Source organism: Patagioenas fasciata, chromosome 18, assembly GCF_037038585.1.
Source record: "Patagioenas fasciata isolate bPatFas1 chromosome 18, bPatFas1.hap1, whole genome shotgun sequence".
Taxonomy (NCBI): domain Eukaryota; kingdom Metazoa; phylum Chordata; class Aves; order Columbiformes; family Columbidae; genus Patagioenas; species Patagioenas fasciata.
This window is the reverse complement of record NC_092537.1, coordinates 12,787,222-12,807,850: the sequence shown is the minus strand read 5'-3', so window position 1 is coordinate 12,807,850 and position 20,629 is coordinate 12,787,222. Positions and strand designations below refer to the sequence as shown.

Below are 20,629 nucleotides of genomic sequence, written 5' to 3'. Positions count from 1 at the left end.
AGGGTCCCCAGCCTGCACACAGCACACGGGCACGGCAGAGCCCGAAGGGACTGTGAGCAGGGACCCAGATGAGGAGAGCTGAGGATGTTTCGGGATGCTCTGTGCCATAGAGCGGAGCCCTTCTTTCCTTCCACTCACTTTCTGGCTATTTTTTCCCCAGATCACTACCTGTGAAAGAGCGCTAGCATCTCCCACTCTGTCTACTGAACAGCTCTGTGCGTTATTATTAGTTTCTCCACTCAAATTTCTGCATGCTTGAGTAGAAGTAGACAGACTCTTTACTTCAGCTGCACTGTCTGGGTCAGCCTCAATGGGTAGGAGAAGAACAGGGCAAATAATACAGAAGAGCTTTGATAGGAGGGATATTCTAAGTTATTTAAAATAAGAGAAAAAAAACCCCAAACTGCGCAAGAACAGCCTCCACAGCAGCCAGAGAGACCGGCTGTAAGCTAGAACAACAACCAGCCATATTTATTCTTTCTGTAACCATTTGTTCTCTAGGCAAGAAGAGCTCAGACCGTGGTTGAGGTATAGAAATCCCTTTTTGGATTCAAAAATTTCAAGGAAGAAGCTACATAAAAAGAAGCGAAATAAAGTACAAGTGACTATAACAAAGCTGAAGTGGTACAGTCCCTTTAGACAATGCGGTGCTTCATCAGCTGGGGAAGACACATTTGGCTTGGCACAGTTATTCTGATCCATATCCAGATTCTGCACCGGGAAATGGAAGAAAACTTTGCAGAGCACCTCAGAGGAGCCTGGGAGAGAACCTGCATTTGGTCGATGACAAACAGCAACCACAAAGCCTTTCCAGGACAATTTCATGTTTTTTCCTGTTGAATAGGAATCTTTATATCATATATCATATATCCTATATATCATATATCCTGATAACAGGAGACATGAGACATACGCAGGGACATGTCTAAACTGCTCTGAAGTCAGAACCTCCTTCCACTTCGGGATTGAAAACAGAAGTCTGCTCTGACAGAAGGCTCCAAATGGAGAAGATAAGAAAGCAACTTAGAGTAAAAATAACCAGAAAGCCCTTTCTTATTCCCTTATGGCTCTGAAGTGCATACCTTGTGCCTTGCTGCATCTGTTAAGGACAGCCCCCCGTGAGAAAGCCTGCATCACAGTGCACACTCATTCCCCAGCCCTGGGAAGCACCTTAGCTTGGGGAAGGCTCCTTCTCAAGCTCTTTGAAGGGGATTCGGGCGTATTTAATCTTTCTGGTTTTACATACTGGGGAGGAAAGGGAAAGAACATAACTGAGGCTGCAGAAGTGAAGCACTGAAAAGAAGCAAAAAGCAAGGGGAGCTCACAGTGGCTGTTCTAAATCCAGAGAACAGACAACCTGGGCACAAAGTGACTGAAGAAGGTGCAGAGCATCCAGCCTTGGAGGCTTTTAGGAACATCTATTGCTCAAGCTACTCAGATGGAGAGTGCATCCCGGGACAGCGAGCAGATTTGTCTGCAGTTTTGGTGAGATCAGGCAGACAGGAAAGGTTTCCCACAGAGCTGTGAGCAGCAGTGTTTTCCTTCCTCCGCTGGTCTCCTGGGGAGCAGTTACAGGTCATCTCCACTGTTTCCCAGCTGTGAGAATAGCATGCATCATCTGGCGATATCGGGATCTTACAGCACTTAATCCTTGTCCAGGAGACAGTTTGGCAATTTTTCTTCATCAAAATAAGGGCTGCTTCGCTCCTTGGAGATGCAAATATTTCTTCCTCAGATGGGTGGGACTTATTCTGACTGGTTAACACTTTGTTGCCTTGAGAAATTCCCTTTTCTTCCCTCTAGTGACTCACTGGCATGTTTAACTATGAAATGTATCTCACACAGAATCTTGTAGTTTGCAACAGTCTGAACATTAGCAAGTATACTTGTTGCACCCATCTATATGGGATTATTACATGTGGAACATTGCTGGCACATGGCTGGGACCAGGCACAACAGCAGTTGGGTGGATAATCTCTAACACCTTTCTCTCAGATTGTGCAGGGCAACAAAGATGTTGAAGGGAGTGGAGCATCTCCCGTGTGAGGAAAGGCTGAGGGACCTGGGGCTCTGGAGCTGGAGAAGAGGAGACTGAGGGGGGACTCATTCATGTTTACAGATATCTAAAGGGTGAGTGTCAGGAGGATGGAGCCAGGCTTTTCTCAGTGACAACCAGTGACAGGACAAGGGGTAATGGGTTTAAACTGGAACACAGGAGGCTCCACTTAAAATCTGAGAAGAAAATTCTTCCCAGTGAGGGTGTCAGAGCCTGGCCCAGGCTGCCCAGGGAGGTTGTGGAGTCTCCTTCTCTGCAGACATTCAAACCCGCCTGGACCCCTTCCTGTGGAACCTCAGCTGGGTGTTCCTGCTCCATGGGGGGATTGACCTGGAGGAGCTTTCCAGGGCCCTTCAACCCCTGACGTTCTGGGATTCTGTGATTCAGACAGACATCCAGATTTTGCTGGGCTGCACAGACACATCCTGGAGCTGTTACTTCCCATGCTATGCTATATTCTACAAGAACCTACATTTCATCAACCCTGCTGAAGCCAGACCTCTGTCTACCGAGGAGCAGTTATTATGGTTTGTCAGGATGTGCTCATGCCCCTTCTGAGAGGCAATGTTGCCATCAGTAACCAAAGCAATACGCCCTGAACCTTCATAGTCTCCTTGTTATGTGTGTGGAGCATGAGAAAAATAATCATTTTAGACCATCTCAGCTGTGGAATCAGAGGGGAAAGACCACAGGAAAGCACAGGGTCTGCAGCATTTCCTGATTGATTAGCAAAGGCCCTTCTCTTTCAGAAGAGACCAGATGTACATTCAAGCAGTGGCTGTCAGCCCTACAGTGGTTTTACAGCAAGTCAAATGCAGTCAGACAGCCACCGTGTGAGTCACTGTGTGAAAGCTGATGAACACCCAGACTTCCCCGTGGTACAAAAAAAATAGAGAGAGAATTTGTGAAGAGTGTGGAGGAGGTCTTGAAACAGTTTCTGATCATCCACCTCAGTAAAGAGATGACGGGTCCTTGGGAGATCTGAGAAATGGTTATGACCTTACAGACCAAGAGTTTTGCGTCAACTGCTGTTGGTGGGTAATGGTGACCAGAAGACCTTTCACTACATGGATCAGCCTGAACGCCAACCAGCTAGCTTCCACTGACTTGTGAATTACCATGTTTGTGCACAGCAATATCCCTCACAAATGTTCCAGCATTCTTTCATCATCTGGTGATGGCTGTGATAGAGAGCAACCTAGGAGTACATCTACACAAGTAGGACCTTGACGGAAAAGAGACCTAGCTCCTGAAACAATGGTGATACGGAAGCAAAGCAGGAAGGAGGCCCGTGAAACCCTGTGACAGAGATGGATGTTGGCACTATGTCCCCATTACAAACACTGCCAATGTTTATCTTGATACTCCCAACAGCAGCTGTAGCAATGACAGGACAAATAAGCAGTTCAGACAAGTCAGCACGTGCAGTCAGCGAGCTGTCCAGCCCATGAGACTTCCGGTAAACATCACCCACGCCGGTGCAGCTCTGCCACGGGAGAGGTGGGGACTGCAGATTTACACCGTATCGGTCTTGACTTGGATTAAAGCCGAAGAAAGCTTCCTGAGTGTCAAGGGGCAATCCCACTGTTGGACGGCGAGCCTTGCATGACAAATGTGCCTTTATGGTGACTGCACGGCTCAGCGGGTACGACTTCAGAGCTCAGTCAAGGAAGAAAGTGCATATCCAAATTGAGACTGGCCAATCTGTCTATGGGTAGTCCTGAAGTACCAGTTTTGCAGGGACAAAGGTCAGAGCCCAATTAGTCAGATTAAATTAAAGCAATGTCCAGACAGCTGCTCACGCCAGGGCTGGATAAGGCTTGATCACCCACTTCAACAGAAAGGCCCAGAGGCTGCATCCCGCTTCCGCTTTGTCTGAGACCTAGATGACATCATGACACCATGGGTGACACTTCTTTGGCACATAATCCACTTTGAGGCATTTGGGATGTGAATCAGATAGTGCAATATAGCCCAACTAGAGCAAAAATACTCCCAGGCAATATCATCAAACCAATAAACTAGTGGTACCTACACAGCTAGAATACTTTCAGGCAGCAGCATATTACAACTGATCAGGCTGAGAGAAACTGAGCTTGCCAGGAACACGAGCTAAACTGGTGGAATGGAGGGGCCAGATTGTCCCTGTACCTGCTGCAGGAGAGTCCTCTTGTCTCACAAAAGGCTACAGCCTCCATGGGAGGTGTGGGAGGCTCAGAAATGCATGATTCTTGAGTCCAGCACAAGAAACAAGAGCAAACACAACTTCAAAGCCAGTTTGGCTTAGGACTGCTCTGGTGAGGAGCTTTCTCATCTGAACAGAACTTGAGTAAGTGCTCCCTAAAGCAAGGACCAGGACACAGAAATCCCACGTACCCCTCTATCTTATTCTCTGTGATTCTGAGAACCATACTCTTTGCTGCATAGCAATCCCATTGCAGTAGCTGAGAGCACAACCCTAGGTCCCTTTGACATTCTCTTGAGAAAGACAGGTTGGAAGTGACCTCTGGAAGTCTCTAAGCCAGCTACTCACTCTGAGCGGGACTACTGCTCACAACAGATGGGCTCGGCCACAGCTTTACCTGGCCAGGTTCTGAGAGTTCCCAAGGACGGAGATTCCGCCACCTCCGTGGTCAGCCTGTGCCAGGGCTATCCTGCCTTCCTTGAGAGAATTCCTTCCTAGAGAAAAAAAGTCCTGATTTCTGACTTGGACTTACCAAGCAGGATGTGGCTATTGGTCCTTGTTATATTGTCTGTAAGTTTTGTGAGGAAAGTAAAAAGCTGCCTGAAATGATGGAAAAACTGAGACCAGGCCATTTACCTTTCTGGGGTGGGTTCCTGTGACAAGAGTTTTTATCACATAGAAACCAAGTTCTTACTGGTTTTATCTGACTTCAACCCAGTGCATGTGACTAAGGGTCTATCGCCACGATGGCTCGGGACTGAGTTCAACCCCCTTCTCACCCACCTGTGAGTTGCAGTGGGGAGAGGGTACATGTAACTCCTCCTGATCTCCCCAGCCATGAGCCAGAGAACACTGTGGTGGAAAATGAAGGCAATGTTTAATGGCAATGTGCCTTCTAGGGGTTCTATGAGATGTCAGTGCATAAAACTCAGGCAAATAATGACTTGGCCAAGTCTTAGGACAAAGGCTTCTGAAATAAAACAGATCAGTCCCTGAATGGACTGTAGGGCATGTTGTAACAGCCCATGCACTCACAGTCACAGCCCCAGTGGTCATTCTTGATGGCTTTGGTCTGCGGTGAACAAGGTGAACTCCTGCTGTCCTCTCCTCCCTTGTCATTCTGTCATTCTTTCTGCTAAAGAAATCTGGTTTTGCTGGTCCTGAGTCCCTGTTTTGCAATGCTGTTGTGAGCTCATGATGAAAAAAGCAGGTAGACACAGAGCCTTAGGTAAGCAGAGGTGGTACAAGTTTTACAGGTCCTGAGCAGCTGATAAGATTGTGAGTTAAGTCTGCTTCTCTGCTAGCATGGCAGGGAATAAAACACACAAGCAGAGACTGAAAATCCTGTCTTTGATGTTCCATTACATGTGTTTTTCTTCCCTTGTCTCCATGGGCAAGCTGAATCTGACTTGAGCAGCTTTTCAATCAACTACTTCTGTTTTCCCCTAACAGTGCTTTAGTGTTACCTGATATTCTATCAAATTACTTCACATATATGTACATATGTAGCTATAAATATCTCCAGCTAAAAGGAAAGGAAATAACAAATGTGGTAAAACTTATATCCTTAACAGTGTTTTATATTCTAAAACATTAGTGGCAGGTGTGTTTCTACTTGACATTCTCTGTCTTTTGTAAAAGCTTTAGATGTCATCCAATGGTCAGAATTAAAATGACAGAGGATCAGAAGACAAAATCTTCTTATAATTGTTTTCTTTTACGAGGGCAGAGTTATATTAATTCATGTGATTCTGGGCCTACTTTGTCATCAAAATCAACTTGAGAGACAATTTCCTGCAATAGATCTGCACTGCTAGGGTGACATTTACTGCAGCCCCCACCGCCACTTACCATTAGTGAAGGTGTTCACATAGTACCTTCGGCCCTGGGGAGACATATAGCTCTGCCAGCCGGGGGGAAGATGGCTGTTCAACGTATCTTCTCCTGTCTGAGGAGTTGCCTTTCTGGGTTTCTGCTGAGAAAAGAAAAAGACCCCAACCTATTAAGTCAATATCTAGATAATGCAAAGTTAACCAGACACACATCTGGAAAGGGACCATGTGGTTTCGCATTCTAGAGATTGCAATACACCCGGAGGCTTTCAGTCCGTTTCTCCTCTCATCTGTCCTAGCTCCATCCAGAACATGAAGAAACCTTCCCTTGAAGCACAGAACATCCTTTGGGAAAGAAATGAAACGCTTCTGTATTTATGTCCCGTGATCACTTGGGGCAGTCCAAGAAAATGACTCTCGTTAAGCAGTAAAATGCAAAGCATAAAAAAAATCAAGTGTCTGAGAAAGAAAGGCATGCATCTGGTACCCATGTACTTCCTTGTGGATATAGCGGTGGGTCAAAGCACTGGCCATGGAGGTGCTACCCCGATTTAATTTACAGGGCACCCTCACCTTTAGACTTTTGAAAGAAATAACACTGCAGAGCCATGTTGTCTACAGGAGTAGTGTGCTGAAATAAATGTGTGAGTATGCTGATTGTATACTAATAATGCATGTAATTAGCAATGTATGCGTTACTGATCTAAGTGTAATCTGGATCCATATCATCCAGATAGAGGATCATTAGGATCCTGATTACGAAGAGTGATCCAGATCACTAGGAACAGCAAGAGGTGAGTGCCATGCTGTCACCTGCTCCCTGAGAACACACAGAGCTTCTATCAGGGCTCAAGTGCCACCTCAGCTGTACATCTCTTCACCAACTCAGTTGCAAACATCAGTGCAGGTTCAGGGTGCAAGGAAAAGAAAGAGGTGAAGCTGAAATGCAAGTAACTGTCTGCATTACATTGCATCACCTGGACTATTTCCCTCTTCCATGTATGGCTGGTGGTTCCGTGGTAGCAGCTGCTTGATGTGAGTCTGACAAAGAGTGCTTCATCCCAAAGGAGGCATGAACCCCAGCCAGTCCCTTCAACCAGGAACACTGAATAAGGCAAAGCTAGAGACATAAGATACATGGCCAAACATTAGAGGTGGTGGATGCCACATCCCTGGAGACATCCCAGGCCAGGCTGGATGGGGCTCTGAGCAACCTGAGTTGGTGAAGATGTCCCTGCTCATGGCAGGGGTGGGACTACATGAGCATCGAAGGTCCCTTCAACCCAAAGTATCCTGTGATTCTATGATTGCCAGTTACAGCCCTACAGGGCTGCAGATATGAACCCAACAGCCTCCTCCTGGCTCACATCCAGAGAGCTCCCCTTGGTCTTTCCACATGTCCTAAGGCAAACCACGCATGCGATGTAGTCATTTTTTGTTTGTTTGTTTGCATTGCCTTCAAAAGAAGAAATACAAAAGAACAAGGAAGAAATGTGTGAAACTGAATTATTTATCCCGCGGAAGCTAATCTCTAACCCGAAAATGCCTTCCAACACAGTGGGGAACAGGTCCGAAGTGACTGCACTAGGTTCACAAGCAGCTGTGTCCAGGGGATAGGCAGAGTTTCAGCATCTGGATGCATGTGATGTTCAGACACTGACAGATGTATGAACAGTACCATTCAAAAAACCTGTGATGTGTCCTTCTCCTACACATTCAACGTCTGTGTAAAACTTCAACTCTGTTCCAACTCAAAATAAAAGGGACATTTAATGGTTCTGGAGCCAAAAATCTATCTTATGTTTCTTTTCATTTTCAGAAAACTCTGATTACAACGACTCTCAGGAGGAACTGAACTGGAGGAAGATCTTGTGATGCGCCTCATCAAGTGCACTTGCACAGACAGGTCCCAGGCAAGGCAGCCATATGGACCCGAGGACAGGGTGAGATGGATAACGTCTCACTGCTGCAGCACACATGGAGCCTGTGCTGGTTCAGATTTTGGCTCCTCTCCTTCAGCAGAAATACCGACTGAGAGACTCAGCTGGCCCAACATGAATTGAACAAATAGCATGGGAGATACAAAGGGACCCCACCACATGTATGACTCAGATATCGTGCTCTGCCTGCCTATGGCTAGTAGGGTGGTATGCAGAATTCATCACTAGGATCTCTGCCATCTTCTCCTATCATGTGTGTTTCTGCTCTCTAATGTTTAATCAAATCAATTTATAGTTCTGCTCACCCTGCTGTACATGTGAGAAAGCAGAAACTTTCACAGTTTATGTTACTATTTATTTTTTATTTTGCTTATCTCATCTTACGATGCAAGTGAAAACCCCTCTTACACATTAGCCCGCCCAAAGACACATGTTCTCATTATTGTTAGTGTTGTTCTGTTGCCTAGAAATGCGCTAAATGAAATTCTTGTCTGTTAGTGAAGCTAACACAACCGTGCCTGTGCTGTGATCACAGGGGCAGAGCCCCTCCATACAAACCACTGAAATACCTCTGTTTCATATAGCTTTCTGTGAAAACTCTGAACCCTACTAATGAAAACATTAAACCTCATGAATATAATAGAAAAATTAAGTTATCCCCTGGGCTATCTGAGTTCCTCTCCAACATAATATGGCTGTTCATGGCAATGCCGCTTCTAACACAGCTCCAACAACCACGTACGTTTTTCCAGTTCTTTACAGCCTCGTACTGACACCACCAGAAACTTGCTTACACAGTCCTGCCGTGCAGCATGGTCCTAATGTCCAGCATCATCCTTTTGACTGAAAGTAACTCACTGCAGGCTTTCCAGTCATGATGTCCCTGGAAGCATCACATTGCTTGTGCAGCTGATCATAGAATCTCAGACTGGTTGGGCTGAAGGGACCTCTGCAGATCCCCCAGCCCAACCCCTGCTCACGCAGGGTCACATAGCAGATCACACAGGTGGGTCCAGGCGGGTTTGAATGTCTCAGAGAAGAAGACTCCACACCCGCTCTGGGCAGCCTGGGCCAGGCTCTGGCACCTCCCAGCAAACAAGTTTCTGCTCATGTTCAGATGGAGCCTCCTGTGTTTCAGTCTGTGCCCGTTGCCCCTCACCCTGGCGCTGGGCACCACTGAACAGAGTCTGCTCCATCCTCTGACACCCACCCTGAGATATTGATCCCATTGATCAGATCCCTCTCAGCTTCTCTTCTCCAGCTCAACAGTCCCAGCTCTCTCAGCCTCTCCTCATAAGAAAGATTTTCAACATTGGTCCCGTAGATTCACTGCATAGATCTCTGGCCATGAAGATAACAAAGTTCCACCAGACCATGTATGCTGTGCATGATCTCCATAAAGAGGAATTCAGGATAATCCAAGCCTGGGTTCTGTTACGGACTCTAGAAGGTACAGAATTTCACAAATTTTTACTACATGCTCACCATTTCTGTCTTTAACATCTTCTTTCCCTTCTGGAGCTGAAGTCCTATCCATTCCTGCTACCCCTCTTTTTTAATATGGTCCTGTAGTGATCCCATGCACCAAGTAGGTCAAGACTAGGTTCAGCTCACTTTAGGCACTCATTGTATTACTTCATTTCACACAGTCAGCACCTGCACCCTGTAAGGACAAACACCGTTGGTTTGCTTAAAGGAAGCTCTGCAATCATCCCAACATCCTTTGAGTTACTCTTTCAGTGTTGCTTCAGGTGTCCCTGATGGACTGCAGGAAAAGCAGACATCTTTTACAGATAGGTACCACGGCTGTATTCTTAAACAAAGGCTGTGCTAAGACACAGATGTGGACAGTATAGAGTGGACACCAACAAATGTTGGATGGAAATAGCATAAAGTCCAAAATCAAGCCAATGTTTTAGCTATAGTCTCTGCCAAAATGCCTATCACTTCAAAAAAAAGCACATAAGAATCATGTTTTGTAGTTGCTAATCTTTGAGTTACTAATATTTCCACCTCCACTTCTGACTTTGCCGATAAAGAAGTGTTGCAAGCACAGTAGTCGCTGTCAATGATGGTCAAGAGGACTGAATATAAGCGAAACCCCAGTGCTGCCAAAGGCAGAAGTTCTTGTAAACAATAGAGCAATGGTTTGCTTGGATGTGCATGGAGTCCAGATGTGTGGATCTCTTCCTTTGTTTTAGAGAGGAATGTGATCCTAAACAGCAGCTCACTCTTGGGAAGGACTTTATCCCCCGCCATGGGGACTGCAGAAGACGATCCTCTGGGTGCCGGGGCAGCTCCTGTGTTGGAGCCCCTAACAGGTCTCAGTGCAATCCCCTCCCACGCACACTTGAGCTCCCACTGCTGCAGCAGCTCTGCTCCAAACTGATACTCTGTGCAGGAAAGAGGAACTGAAAATGTCACAGGGGAGGAATCAAAGAAGAAGCAAAACTTGGCTTCATCCTCTACTCCTCACCACCCTGCATTCACTGAAGCAAAGACAACCACGAGGCTCTGGGATAGATGATGTGGGCCAGTAGCATATGGGTTGGGATCTGTAATGCATCACAGATTAAGTACCTCATCGTTTTGGTGCACTCAGCAGCGCATCCTTTCAGGAATGATGGTGCCATGGAGGCCATAGAGGCAGCGCGTTGTCCCTTCTCTGCCAACGCAGGAGATCTGATGAGTAACAGGAGAGACTTTCTCACTCTTTTTTCCTGGCAGACACAACCATGTCCTAGCCAGACCCTCTGCAGTCTCTTCTTTTAGCATCGGCACGGTTAAACTGGAACCATGTTTGTACACCTGACAGGTCAGACGAACAGTGAGCCACTTCTGCTTGCACATCCTTAGATTCCAAGACTTTGATCTCTTGTTCCTATTTTCAGGAGAATTACTGCCAGGATAGTTTATGAGAATGGTAAATCACAACAGAGGACTGTGTACACAGAGAAGAGGTTTCAATATCAGCAGAGAGCTTTACAAACCAGCAGAACCAGAACAGCAGACAGCAACTGGAAGCTGAAATCAGAGACATTGAAAAGAACCTGCCAATCATGAGGATAAGTATCGACTGCAATGGCTTACCAGGGGACTGTGCACTTCCTGTAGTTCCTCCATCAAGATTAAGGGCCTCTTTTTAGCAGATCTGCTCTATTGTAATCAGAGGAAGAGACAGGACGCCGAAAGCGCTGAGCCGGCAGTGCAGCAGCTCAGGCTGGCTGGGCCAGCAAGCCCTTCTGCCTTCCAAACCTTACACCTCCCGCAGCGCCTCTCAGCTGAGAGACGCACTCAGGCCACTCCCTCCACTGTCACTTCTGGTAGTGTCACCATGGTGGACAGGCAGATCTGGACCTGAAAGGATGTCTGCAACACACCATTGCGGAAACAGGAAATCCAAACAATGTGGGCAGAGCAGAGAATGTGTGAGCCCAGTGAAATCCGCCTGCATCTGTAAAAGGGATCAAAGGATCTCTCAAAACATTCGAAACTAAGAACCCAAGCACTCCCCTCCTACAAGATTTCCTAGGATCAGAAGTCCACATGAGAGGGGTACATGAAGGAGCAGACATGAGCCAGCCACCCAACAGACCTCACTCTCTGTGACAAGCGATGGTTTTCATTTGCTGTCTGCAGAAAAACAGGGACAGGATTCTCCTGATATATGCACAGCAGAAAGGAACCAGGAATGAGCAGCAAATGCAAAAGGCATCTCAAAGCACAGAGGGCACTGGAGCTCTTCAGGACCAAACCATGGGTCGGAGAACTAGCAAAGGCAAGCATACGAAATAAGAGCAGATATATGGGGTTCACCCACCTAGTTCAGGATACCAGCACTGACAAGAGGCTGAAGGATGTGCTTTTTAGAGCAGAGCACATGAACTTGACCGTTACCTGTGGCCCATTCTCGTAGGCACTGGGTTACAGATGTCAGGGAGAGAAGGACAACCAGTGTGGGCAGGACAGCCACCCCAAAGCATCACATCCTACCCAGAGGCTACACTCTAGACCAGGGAACAGTGTTTCATCTGTGCACTGTTAAGCACAGATGGTCTAGAATCAAGTCTGAAGAGAATGACAATGGGGTCAGACATCCTGGCTGCTCCACGCAAAAAAGAGCACCAGCTGTGGCCTACGTGTTGAACCCTTGGGTCTCACTGCCCAGCTGAACTGGTTCAGAACAGAGCTGCACTGGGGCTGCCCCTCTCACTCCGCCTCTTCTGACGTTCCGACTATTCTGTTTTTCTTTCCTTTCTCGCTCTTCTTGGTCAAGTTGGTGGCGGCCCAACTCATCCTGTTCCTTTGGAAAATCACCTGGAAATGTGATCCCCTCCCAGTGGTGGGGAAACAAAGAAAAAAGATGAAAGCGGTTTTACACAGCAAAGTGAGACAACAGGGAGTGCAGGGCCCGAAGACATCAGTCCATCCCACGTTGTCTGACCCCCTGAGGCAAGTTCTGCCTTGCTCAATAGGGGAAAATCACTTCCCATTTTCAAACTGCCGGAAATCCCCATTTCCCTTCCAAGAGGGATCCTAGGGAGGAAACATCTGTGCACTTGAAAGCCTGAGCTCCCTGAAGATGAGTTAGCTCGCACTGCACTCCAGCAGACTGCAGCACAGGGGCTCTCCTGAACATACAACCCAAGGTAAAGGAAAACAATCCCAAATCCACAAATGCAGGCCTTGAGCAACGTGATCTGGCTCCGAACAGGAAGCTGGACCAGAGACCTCCAAAAGTCCCTGGCAATTTAAATTCTTCTATGATTTTATGTTGCTATTTCAACAGAGCACGCAGCCTCGGAGCAATCGAAGAGGATGCCTCTAGCTGTGGGAAAGGTTTGAACTACATGCAGTGTCAGAATGCTTACCTGCTGTCGACACTTGCTCAGAGTCACTGTGCTTCTGCTGCAGACCCAACAGCACAAAGGAAAGCTAGAGAGTCCAGCTAAGCATCTCCCCTGCGGTGTCCTGCAGGAACACCCAGCTGAGGTTCCACAGGAAGGGGTCCAGGCGGGTTTGAATGTCTGCAGAGACGGAGACTCCACAACCTCCCTGGGCAGCCTGGGCCAGGCTCTGCCACCCTCACCATGAAGAAGTTTCTTCTCAGATTTAAGTGGAACCTCCTGTGTTCCAGTTTGCACCCACTGCCCCTTGTCCTGTCACTGATTGTCACCGAGAAGAGCCTGGCTCCATCCTCCTGACACTCCCCTTTCCATATTGATCCCCATGAATGAGTCCCCCCTCAGTCTCCTCTTCTCCAGCTCCAGAGCCCCAGCTCCCTCAGCCTTTCCTCACACGGGAGATGCTCCACTCCCTTCAGCATCTTGGTGGCTGCGCTGGACTCTCTCCAGCAGTTCCCTGTCCTTCTGGAGCTGAGGGGCCACAACTGGACACAATATTCCAGGTGTGGTCTCGCCAGGGCAGAGCAGAGGGGCAGGAGAACCTCTCTGACCTACTGACCACCCCACTTCTAATCCACCCCAATGCAAGGACACAGCAGGGAAAAACTTCTGAACCATGGACCCGCTTCAGAACAGCCCTCTGTCCTGTGGGGACAAGCTTGCCCTGTATTGACAATACTGAGCTTATGTTTCTATGTAACTGCAGTTTTCATAAATACATAACTTGTCAAAGGTGTGTGTCAAACCAAGGGTACGAAGCAGAAACAAGGCAGACATGGTGCAGCCAAAGAAGTGGGCTCCATGTTGGGACACAGCTATCGCTGCAAACAGGATCTGCTCATGAGAGAAGTCCCCAGAAGGCCTTGGTGGCAGGGATGCCTACACACTCCTGTCCATCCCAAGTTTAGCACGAAGATCCCACCAATGAGAAGTGCCCCGCAGACCCTCCCCAGGCTGGGCATGGGCAGGTCCACACCAACATGAGCCCCAAAAAAGGGGAATGCCCAGGGCACCTCTGACCCCCCCAGCATTACCCACAGTCTCTCTCTATAGTACTTTGAGTCATTCTGTATTTTGTTCATTTTTATGCAATCTTTCTTGCTCAACATTTGGTTTCCATGGAGTCGCATACACTGTGTGAAACAGATTTATATTTAGAAAGTGGAACGGGTCATATGACCTGTCCCAGTTGTCATGGCAACCAACACAGCTCCTTGGCTGAATCTGATGGCACACGGCTGCTGGGGACAAGTCGCCCGCCCTGGGTGGCCCTGTGGGCACTGCCTCTGCAGCAGAGACACAGCAAACACTGCCAATGCCACTGCCCCCCTGCATTCCTCTTCTTTGGGCACCATGCCCCATCTCTGGCCACCTTCTGTAACATCAGCCTCTTCCTCAAGGACTGTTTTCCCCTTCCCTTTGCCTGTGCCAAGTGTTGGGGTGTCTCAGAGCACCCCCAGGCTGGAGAAGCGGGCTGAACTGTGCCCAGCACACAGCCCACATGCCAGTGTAGCAGCACAGCCCTCATTTTTCCCAGTCTTCAAAATCTCCCTGCCCTAATAATGCTCCTCTGTGCCATGCCGAAGTCTTCTTTCTCCCCTTTCTCCCTCATAAATAACTTCAGCATCTCCACGCAGCTGCTGTTTCCTCAGATGCCATCTCTGCCACCTTCCTACCAACCCACCACAGCTGTGGCTCGGAGGAGGACCAGGTGGCCCTTGTGCATGTGTCTCTGCTCTGCAGTCAACTCTCCTGTACACCCACACCCCTCTATTTCCCATTTGGCTCTGAAATGCTTCCCACCCAGCTCTACCTTCCCGCTGAGGGCCTGCTCACCCAGCCAAATCCCCAGCTGACAACTCCTCCCTCCTGTCCCACCCAGGCTGCGGTGCAGGCATGTGCCCAGGAGCTTGCTTTAAGGTAATATCTATGAATAACACCATGTTTGCAGAGAATTAGCCTTCTCGGACTGATACACTTTTCTCCACCAGCACTCTAAACTATGGAAAAACAAACAGTTTCTGAAGGATACACGACCCAGGGAGACAGACTGGGTGATGTTTTCTGGCTCAGCGCTGTGTGAGAGACCAAAAGGTATGGGAAGAGAAATGCTCAGATCCGTGAATCCCGCCGAGACCCCTTCAGAATACGGGCTGTCGAGACAGAGCTGAAAACTCCAGAGCTGCTCAATCCTGTCCCTTCTCAATGTGTGCCTGGTTCACATAAGGGGACAGATGGGGACAAGCCACCGCACTGAGCTGCAGCTGAGTCTGTCCCCTGCGGTGGGTCTCACGGGACCCATGGCACCAGGTCTGGTCCAGGTCCCACCGCAGACGATGCTCACGCTCTGGCAAAGCAGCAGTTCCGAGCGGTGCTTGTCAGTGGCAACCGATGTGTGTCTGAGGAGAGGGAAGCGAGGCGGATCTGAAGTAGGAAGGATAAGAAAGATAGGGTGGGGGGAGATTCAAAGTGGGGAAAAAGCATGGGAGTGAGGCCCTGAATTGGGGAGGGTGGTTTGCAAGAAAGAGAGCAAAAAGGCTGTGATGGCTCCCAGTCTGGGGAGCGGCAGGTGTGGAGGAAGGCGAGCACGGTTTGCAGAGCGCAGCCCAGCTGCTGGCTTTCTCACCTCTTGCTCTGCCTGAGCTCTCGGCACACTCCCAGGTGAGCTCATCACTTTCCAGCACCCCCTTTTCAGTGTGCTCTCAGCCTGTGTGTTACCCTCTGACAGTATTTAGCACTATCTGACAAGGGCGTAGAGTCCTGGCACTGAATTAGCAAGCAAGAAAGGGAAAACAAAGTACCACCCTCTCAGCAGGCACCAAAGACCCTGAACAGCCAGATGGGAGCAGTGTCTGCTCTGAGTAAGAAAGCCTGTCTAGGACATGGTGACTGTGGCTACATGTACACGTGCATCCTTGCAAATATAACGTATACATACCCACAGGGGGCTCAAGAATCACCTCCTAGAAAATGCATGGTTGTTTTTTCTTTCTGTTCTAATGGACAAATCTGTCCCATTGAGCAGCCCCTCCTGGCTAGTGTTATCCAGCCAAGATATGCATGGAAAGGTGATGGCCAGAGTGACAGGATGGGAAAAAACTCTGGGAGGTCACACTGGGCAGCAGCAAGGAGCTGGCACTGCTAGGTGGAACTTGCATATCAAGCTGCACTAGCCAGGTATCAAAACAGCTCTAGGTCTTGGCCAGATACTGGAGAGACCAGAGGGTCTTTGACCTGTGACTGGAGGGCCCAGGAGATCCAAGCCAGCTACCACAGGGACGGTAAGTTCTGGTTGTTGGCTGAGACCCGTTTGCTTACACATGTCTGTGTGTGTCAGGTGGAAGGATCCATGCGTCATCTGCCAGGTAGACAGAGTATCTACATCCACTTACGGGAAGGATCCTCAGTGTGTGTCTGTGCATGTGCTGGTGCATGCAAGCAGGTGTGTGAACCCGCAACTGGAGTAGGGCTGCAGCCTCAGGGGTGCATGACCAGGTGCCAGCAACTGGGGAGACTGGGATCCAGGGCCAGCTACTGCAGGGCTCCACATTGTATATATGCATGCACTTCCCACTACCAAACCTTTATCGTTTTTCACCAGAAAGGGGAACAGGATGAGGCTTTTGGTGCCATTTGTGAGAGTGCTGAGTGTTCACATAATACCTCTGCCTAAACTTTAAGGCACAGGGTACTGAAGAGAAAAGAATAAGATCTCAGCATCAACATGTGGCCTTGAAGACCCTCATGGGAAGTCAGCGTATGTACCATACAGAAGTTAAAAGGCAAGTGGTAGAATGCCAGGAAGGACCAGGCTGGTACCTCTCACCTGTTCCCAAGCACAGCTGTGTCCAGCTGCCCCCTCAAACACAGAGGAATCCTCCCAGAAGTCGGTTTTCCTGCAGCAGTCAAGGAGTTTATCTGAAATATCTGTAGTCCTTTTTCTTTTTCCCAAAGAGAAATAAATAAGTTAGCACTCTCCCATTCCTTTTGTTTTCCTTTCAGCACCGTTGTTTCTTGCTGTTCAGAGAGTTAACATCTGGCATCTAATTTGCAGAGCCGATGTTGGCTGTGGAGGTCTGGGAATGGTTCACCCACCAGTACACAGCCAGGCTGGATCACCCATGAGCAGCGCACTGAGCTGGTTGTCCTGGATCCTAAGACTTCCCAGGCAGGAGTTATCACACCATGGCTTGGTAGGGTGGGAAAGGAGAGAAGATAAAAGCCTGGGGATGCATCAGTGCCAGCACTGAGAGCTCTGGGCTGGATGTGCCCCGTGCCAGGGCAGCCCGGGAGGAGGCAGGAGCCCCCGTCCCCTTGCCCTGCTCAGGGGGATGTGCTGCTCTGTCTCTGACATCAGCATCTGGTACAAGACAGAGGACCAGGGCCAAGTGCTCTGAAGGGCTTTGTTGTCCTGGGCAGCCAGACACAACAGGGCTATTGTTCAGCAAACCTTGTACTGCACGAGTCACCCCCATATGCCCGGAGAGTCACAAGGCCAGGTCAGGCCAGCTGCAGCATCACTGCTTGTCTCCAGTTCGAAATGACACGCTGGGAGGACAGATCCCCCTCTGAGTGGCTGCAGAGCATGTCACACCAGCACGATGGGCAGAGGCCCACGAGGCAGCCGGGGCGCTGGGGAATGCTGCATGCTCTGGGTGCTCTGCACTGGGAAGGTGATTGGGAGCAGCTAAAAAACTTCCAACAGCCACCTAAATTCATTGTCTGACCCCCTTCCTGGGCTGCTGCATGGAAAGGGGGGGCAGAGAAGTCACCCACAGCAGGTGCGAGGGCAGGAGAAGAGCTGGGCAGCACGGCTGTGTTCTGAGCTCCCAGGGCCCTGTGCGCGCAGCTGCTTTTGGAGCAATGAAGCATCTGGGATTAATGCCAAATGTTTTTATATGGGGCCTCCAGCCTGGCACTGCGGGAAAGCTCAGCCCGTCAAGCGCTCTCCCCTGTACACACTGACACAATGCTCTGCGCAGCCTGGGACGCAGCCCTGGCCTACCCACCCTCACCTGTGCGTGGGAACGTGTCCCCTCTCTCCAGCCATGGCCAAGAAGCACTGACGGCTTCCTGGGATTAGATGCAGTGTCAGGGTTGCATGTTTCACAAGACGTCGCAGCAAGTTGCAAAATGCATGCACGAAGAACTGGAAGGGAGCCCCAAACCACTTTGATCTTTGAGGGCATGTGTCATGCCACCTCCCTCCAAGACCATCCCCAAACAATGCCACAAGGCTTTATCTAAAGAAAAATTTGAAGAAGTAACTGCTTAAATAGAAAAAAAAAAAAAAACTTGAATAGAAACCTAGCGGAAATAAGAAGAGGTACTAAAGAAACCTGTGCCTTACTCGCTGTGGGGCTCTTTCAGGTCTGCTCTTGATCTCAAGCACATAGTTTCTGCGTTGCAGCGCACTTTGTGTCGCTCTCCTGGTCCCTGGGACAAAATCCCTCCAAGAGGTGTGAGCAAGGAGCCCTTGCCCCCTGGCTCCCAAGGGCTGCCCGTCTGTTTGCTGACCCCCGCGCCGCCCCCGCGCCGCCGGCAGCCCGGCCGTTGAGTGCGCTCCACGCTCCCAGGAATCACAAGCATCCTCCTCCCAGCAGCACAGCAGCCAGGTAAACAAACCCCAGGGCCAGCAGTAACACAATAAGAGAACTGCCCCAGCACCAAAACACTTCTGCTCCAAGGCCAGCTACAGGCATCCAGCGTTTCACCTGGGGCCGACATGAAGGTGCCATCACAGGAGCTGTTTGTGATGGACTCAATTGCTTTTGTGTTTTACACGGAACTGGGACACTCCAGAAATACAGAAGGTGCAAAAAGAAGTTATGAGTAAAAACAAAATAATGAATAATATACAAATCACTATGAAAGAAATTATTCTCTCAAGGGCGCAATGTACCTATTCAACCTCCATCAACATACGCGCTTACAGGGGGCTGTGCCAGGGCAGGCTTTTACTTGCTTCGTTTCGCATACATCACTATAGGGTTTTTTTTAACAAGCATGATCCTACTGCTGTGTTCTTCAATTTCCCAGACACAATAACTAATAATCAGTGTTTGCTCTTTTAGGAAGGAAGGGATTCTCCCTTAAATTAGACAGACTCTCTCCTACGTGCACAAACAAGCATGCACAACACAGCTGAGGCATGGCAACATCCACCTCTGCTGCAGCCGTCTGCCAAAATGGGCTAGTTACAAAAACATTTTGGAGCAAGTGAGTAACGTATTTCGAACTTGGTCTATGTGGTTTGTCCGTCTCAACCATGACATATTTCTAAGTTAGAAAAGCAAGTAAAAGCATCACAGAAGACCTTCTTGTCAGACCTCCAGGGCTAGTGTATTCTTCTCAGGGGAAATTAATGAAAGCATATTCTGATATCATCCAAAGAATAATCTTGGTTAGTTGTCTGTATTTATCTTTAATTACTTCTCAAAATACTTTAAATATCCTCTCTCTTTTAGAAAGAACGTTGGGATCAGGTCCCTGAGAACCTTATGTCAATGATCTCCATTTCTAACAAGATATTTTTATTATAAAAGCTATCTTAAAATCTGCGCAATTAAAATAAAATTGGAATAGTTAATTCAGATTCTGTTCCTGGCCCCAGGCCTTAAGCAAAGCTATTAACATTTTGGCATATTACGGCTACATTTTCCTGTAGTTTAAAATGAAATTTGCCTCCCCCTGTTGCTGTTGTTGGTCAGGATAAAGCTCTCAGCTACTTTTGCAGCCTGTATGGGGACTTTTTATTTACAACTGTCCTCAATTTCTCATGAATGGTGCTTCCCTGCAGACGATATCTGCTACGCAGCCCCAGCCCGATATTCCCTGGATTGAATGGCCCTCCATGACCAAAACGTTGTGAACCTCAGATGCAGAGAAAACAATGAAATGGCCAAGATACAAAGTGCTGCCAGATGCACATTCCTGCGCCCTCCCTTGTAATCTCTCTCAGGCGTGGGGAATGTGACTGTTGTTGCCTGCAACTCCCAGCAAAGCACACTTGGACAGACGGACAATATTCAGTTCTTGGTTCTGCTGTTCCTACAATTATTAAAAAAAGCAGCAAGTGAAAAAAAAATAGAAAAAAGCAAGGGAAAAGGCCATTCGCATAACTTGCCAAGGCTGAGCGAGGCTCCCAGAGCCCCGTCTGGAGGCCCCGCATAGAGCCCTGGCTCCCCTGGACCCCAGCTGGACAGACGGACATGGGAGCGGGGCTGGTGCGGCCACACGTGGAAGGCCATGTGTCCCTGGGGGACAAGGGGCTGCGGGAGGATTGGGGACGCTGGGGCTCTGCGGTGCAGTGCAACAAACCTGCTCCCCGCTGCAGCCGGGACACGAGTCTCCCGCTGCACGTCACGCGGGGAGAGGCGGCCGGACACAAGCTCTTGCTGCATTTGCAGCATTTTTCCAGGCGTCCCGTCTCTAAAAATGCAAAGTGTGGGACCGCCTTTGTGCCCCAGCAGCGGACTGAGATGTCAGTAAAGCAAAATCCTCCCTCTCCGCCAGGCTCAATGACACTGGAGGTTGCTCAGGCAGGACATGCTAAGCATTTCTCCCTGGCTGCCTTGACCCCGTCCCGCGGGAAGGTCCGGATGAGTGCGGCAGAGTTGCCTGCTGGCACCAGAGTGTGCTATTTTCATTTACAAGCTTATTTCCATTACAGGAATTAAAAAAAGTGCAAATAGGACAGACAGGTAATGCAG

The 20,629-nt window shown here is 48.9% G+C and overlaps 1 protein-coding gene across 4 annotated transcripts in view; it reads right to left on the bottom strand.

Annotated features, from left to right (window-relative positions):
* Window positions 1-20,629, bottom strand: part of GAS7 (growth arrest specific 7) — a 151,025-nt gene that overhangs the window by 112,443 nt on the left and 17,953 nt on the right. For 2 of the 4 annotated variants that reach the window (XM_071816808.1, XM_065852034.2), the window contains exon 2: window positions 6,093-6,216. In XM_071816808.1, the coding sequence (XP_071672909.1) occupies window positions 6,093-6,216 (124 nt within the window). Of the gene's footprint in view, window positions 1-6,092; window positions 6,217-11,103; window positions 11,152-20,629 lie in introns of those variants that run through there. The other 2 variants (XM_071816809.1, XM_065852036.2) reach the window with 2 other exon arrangements.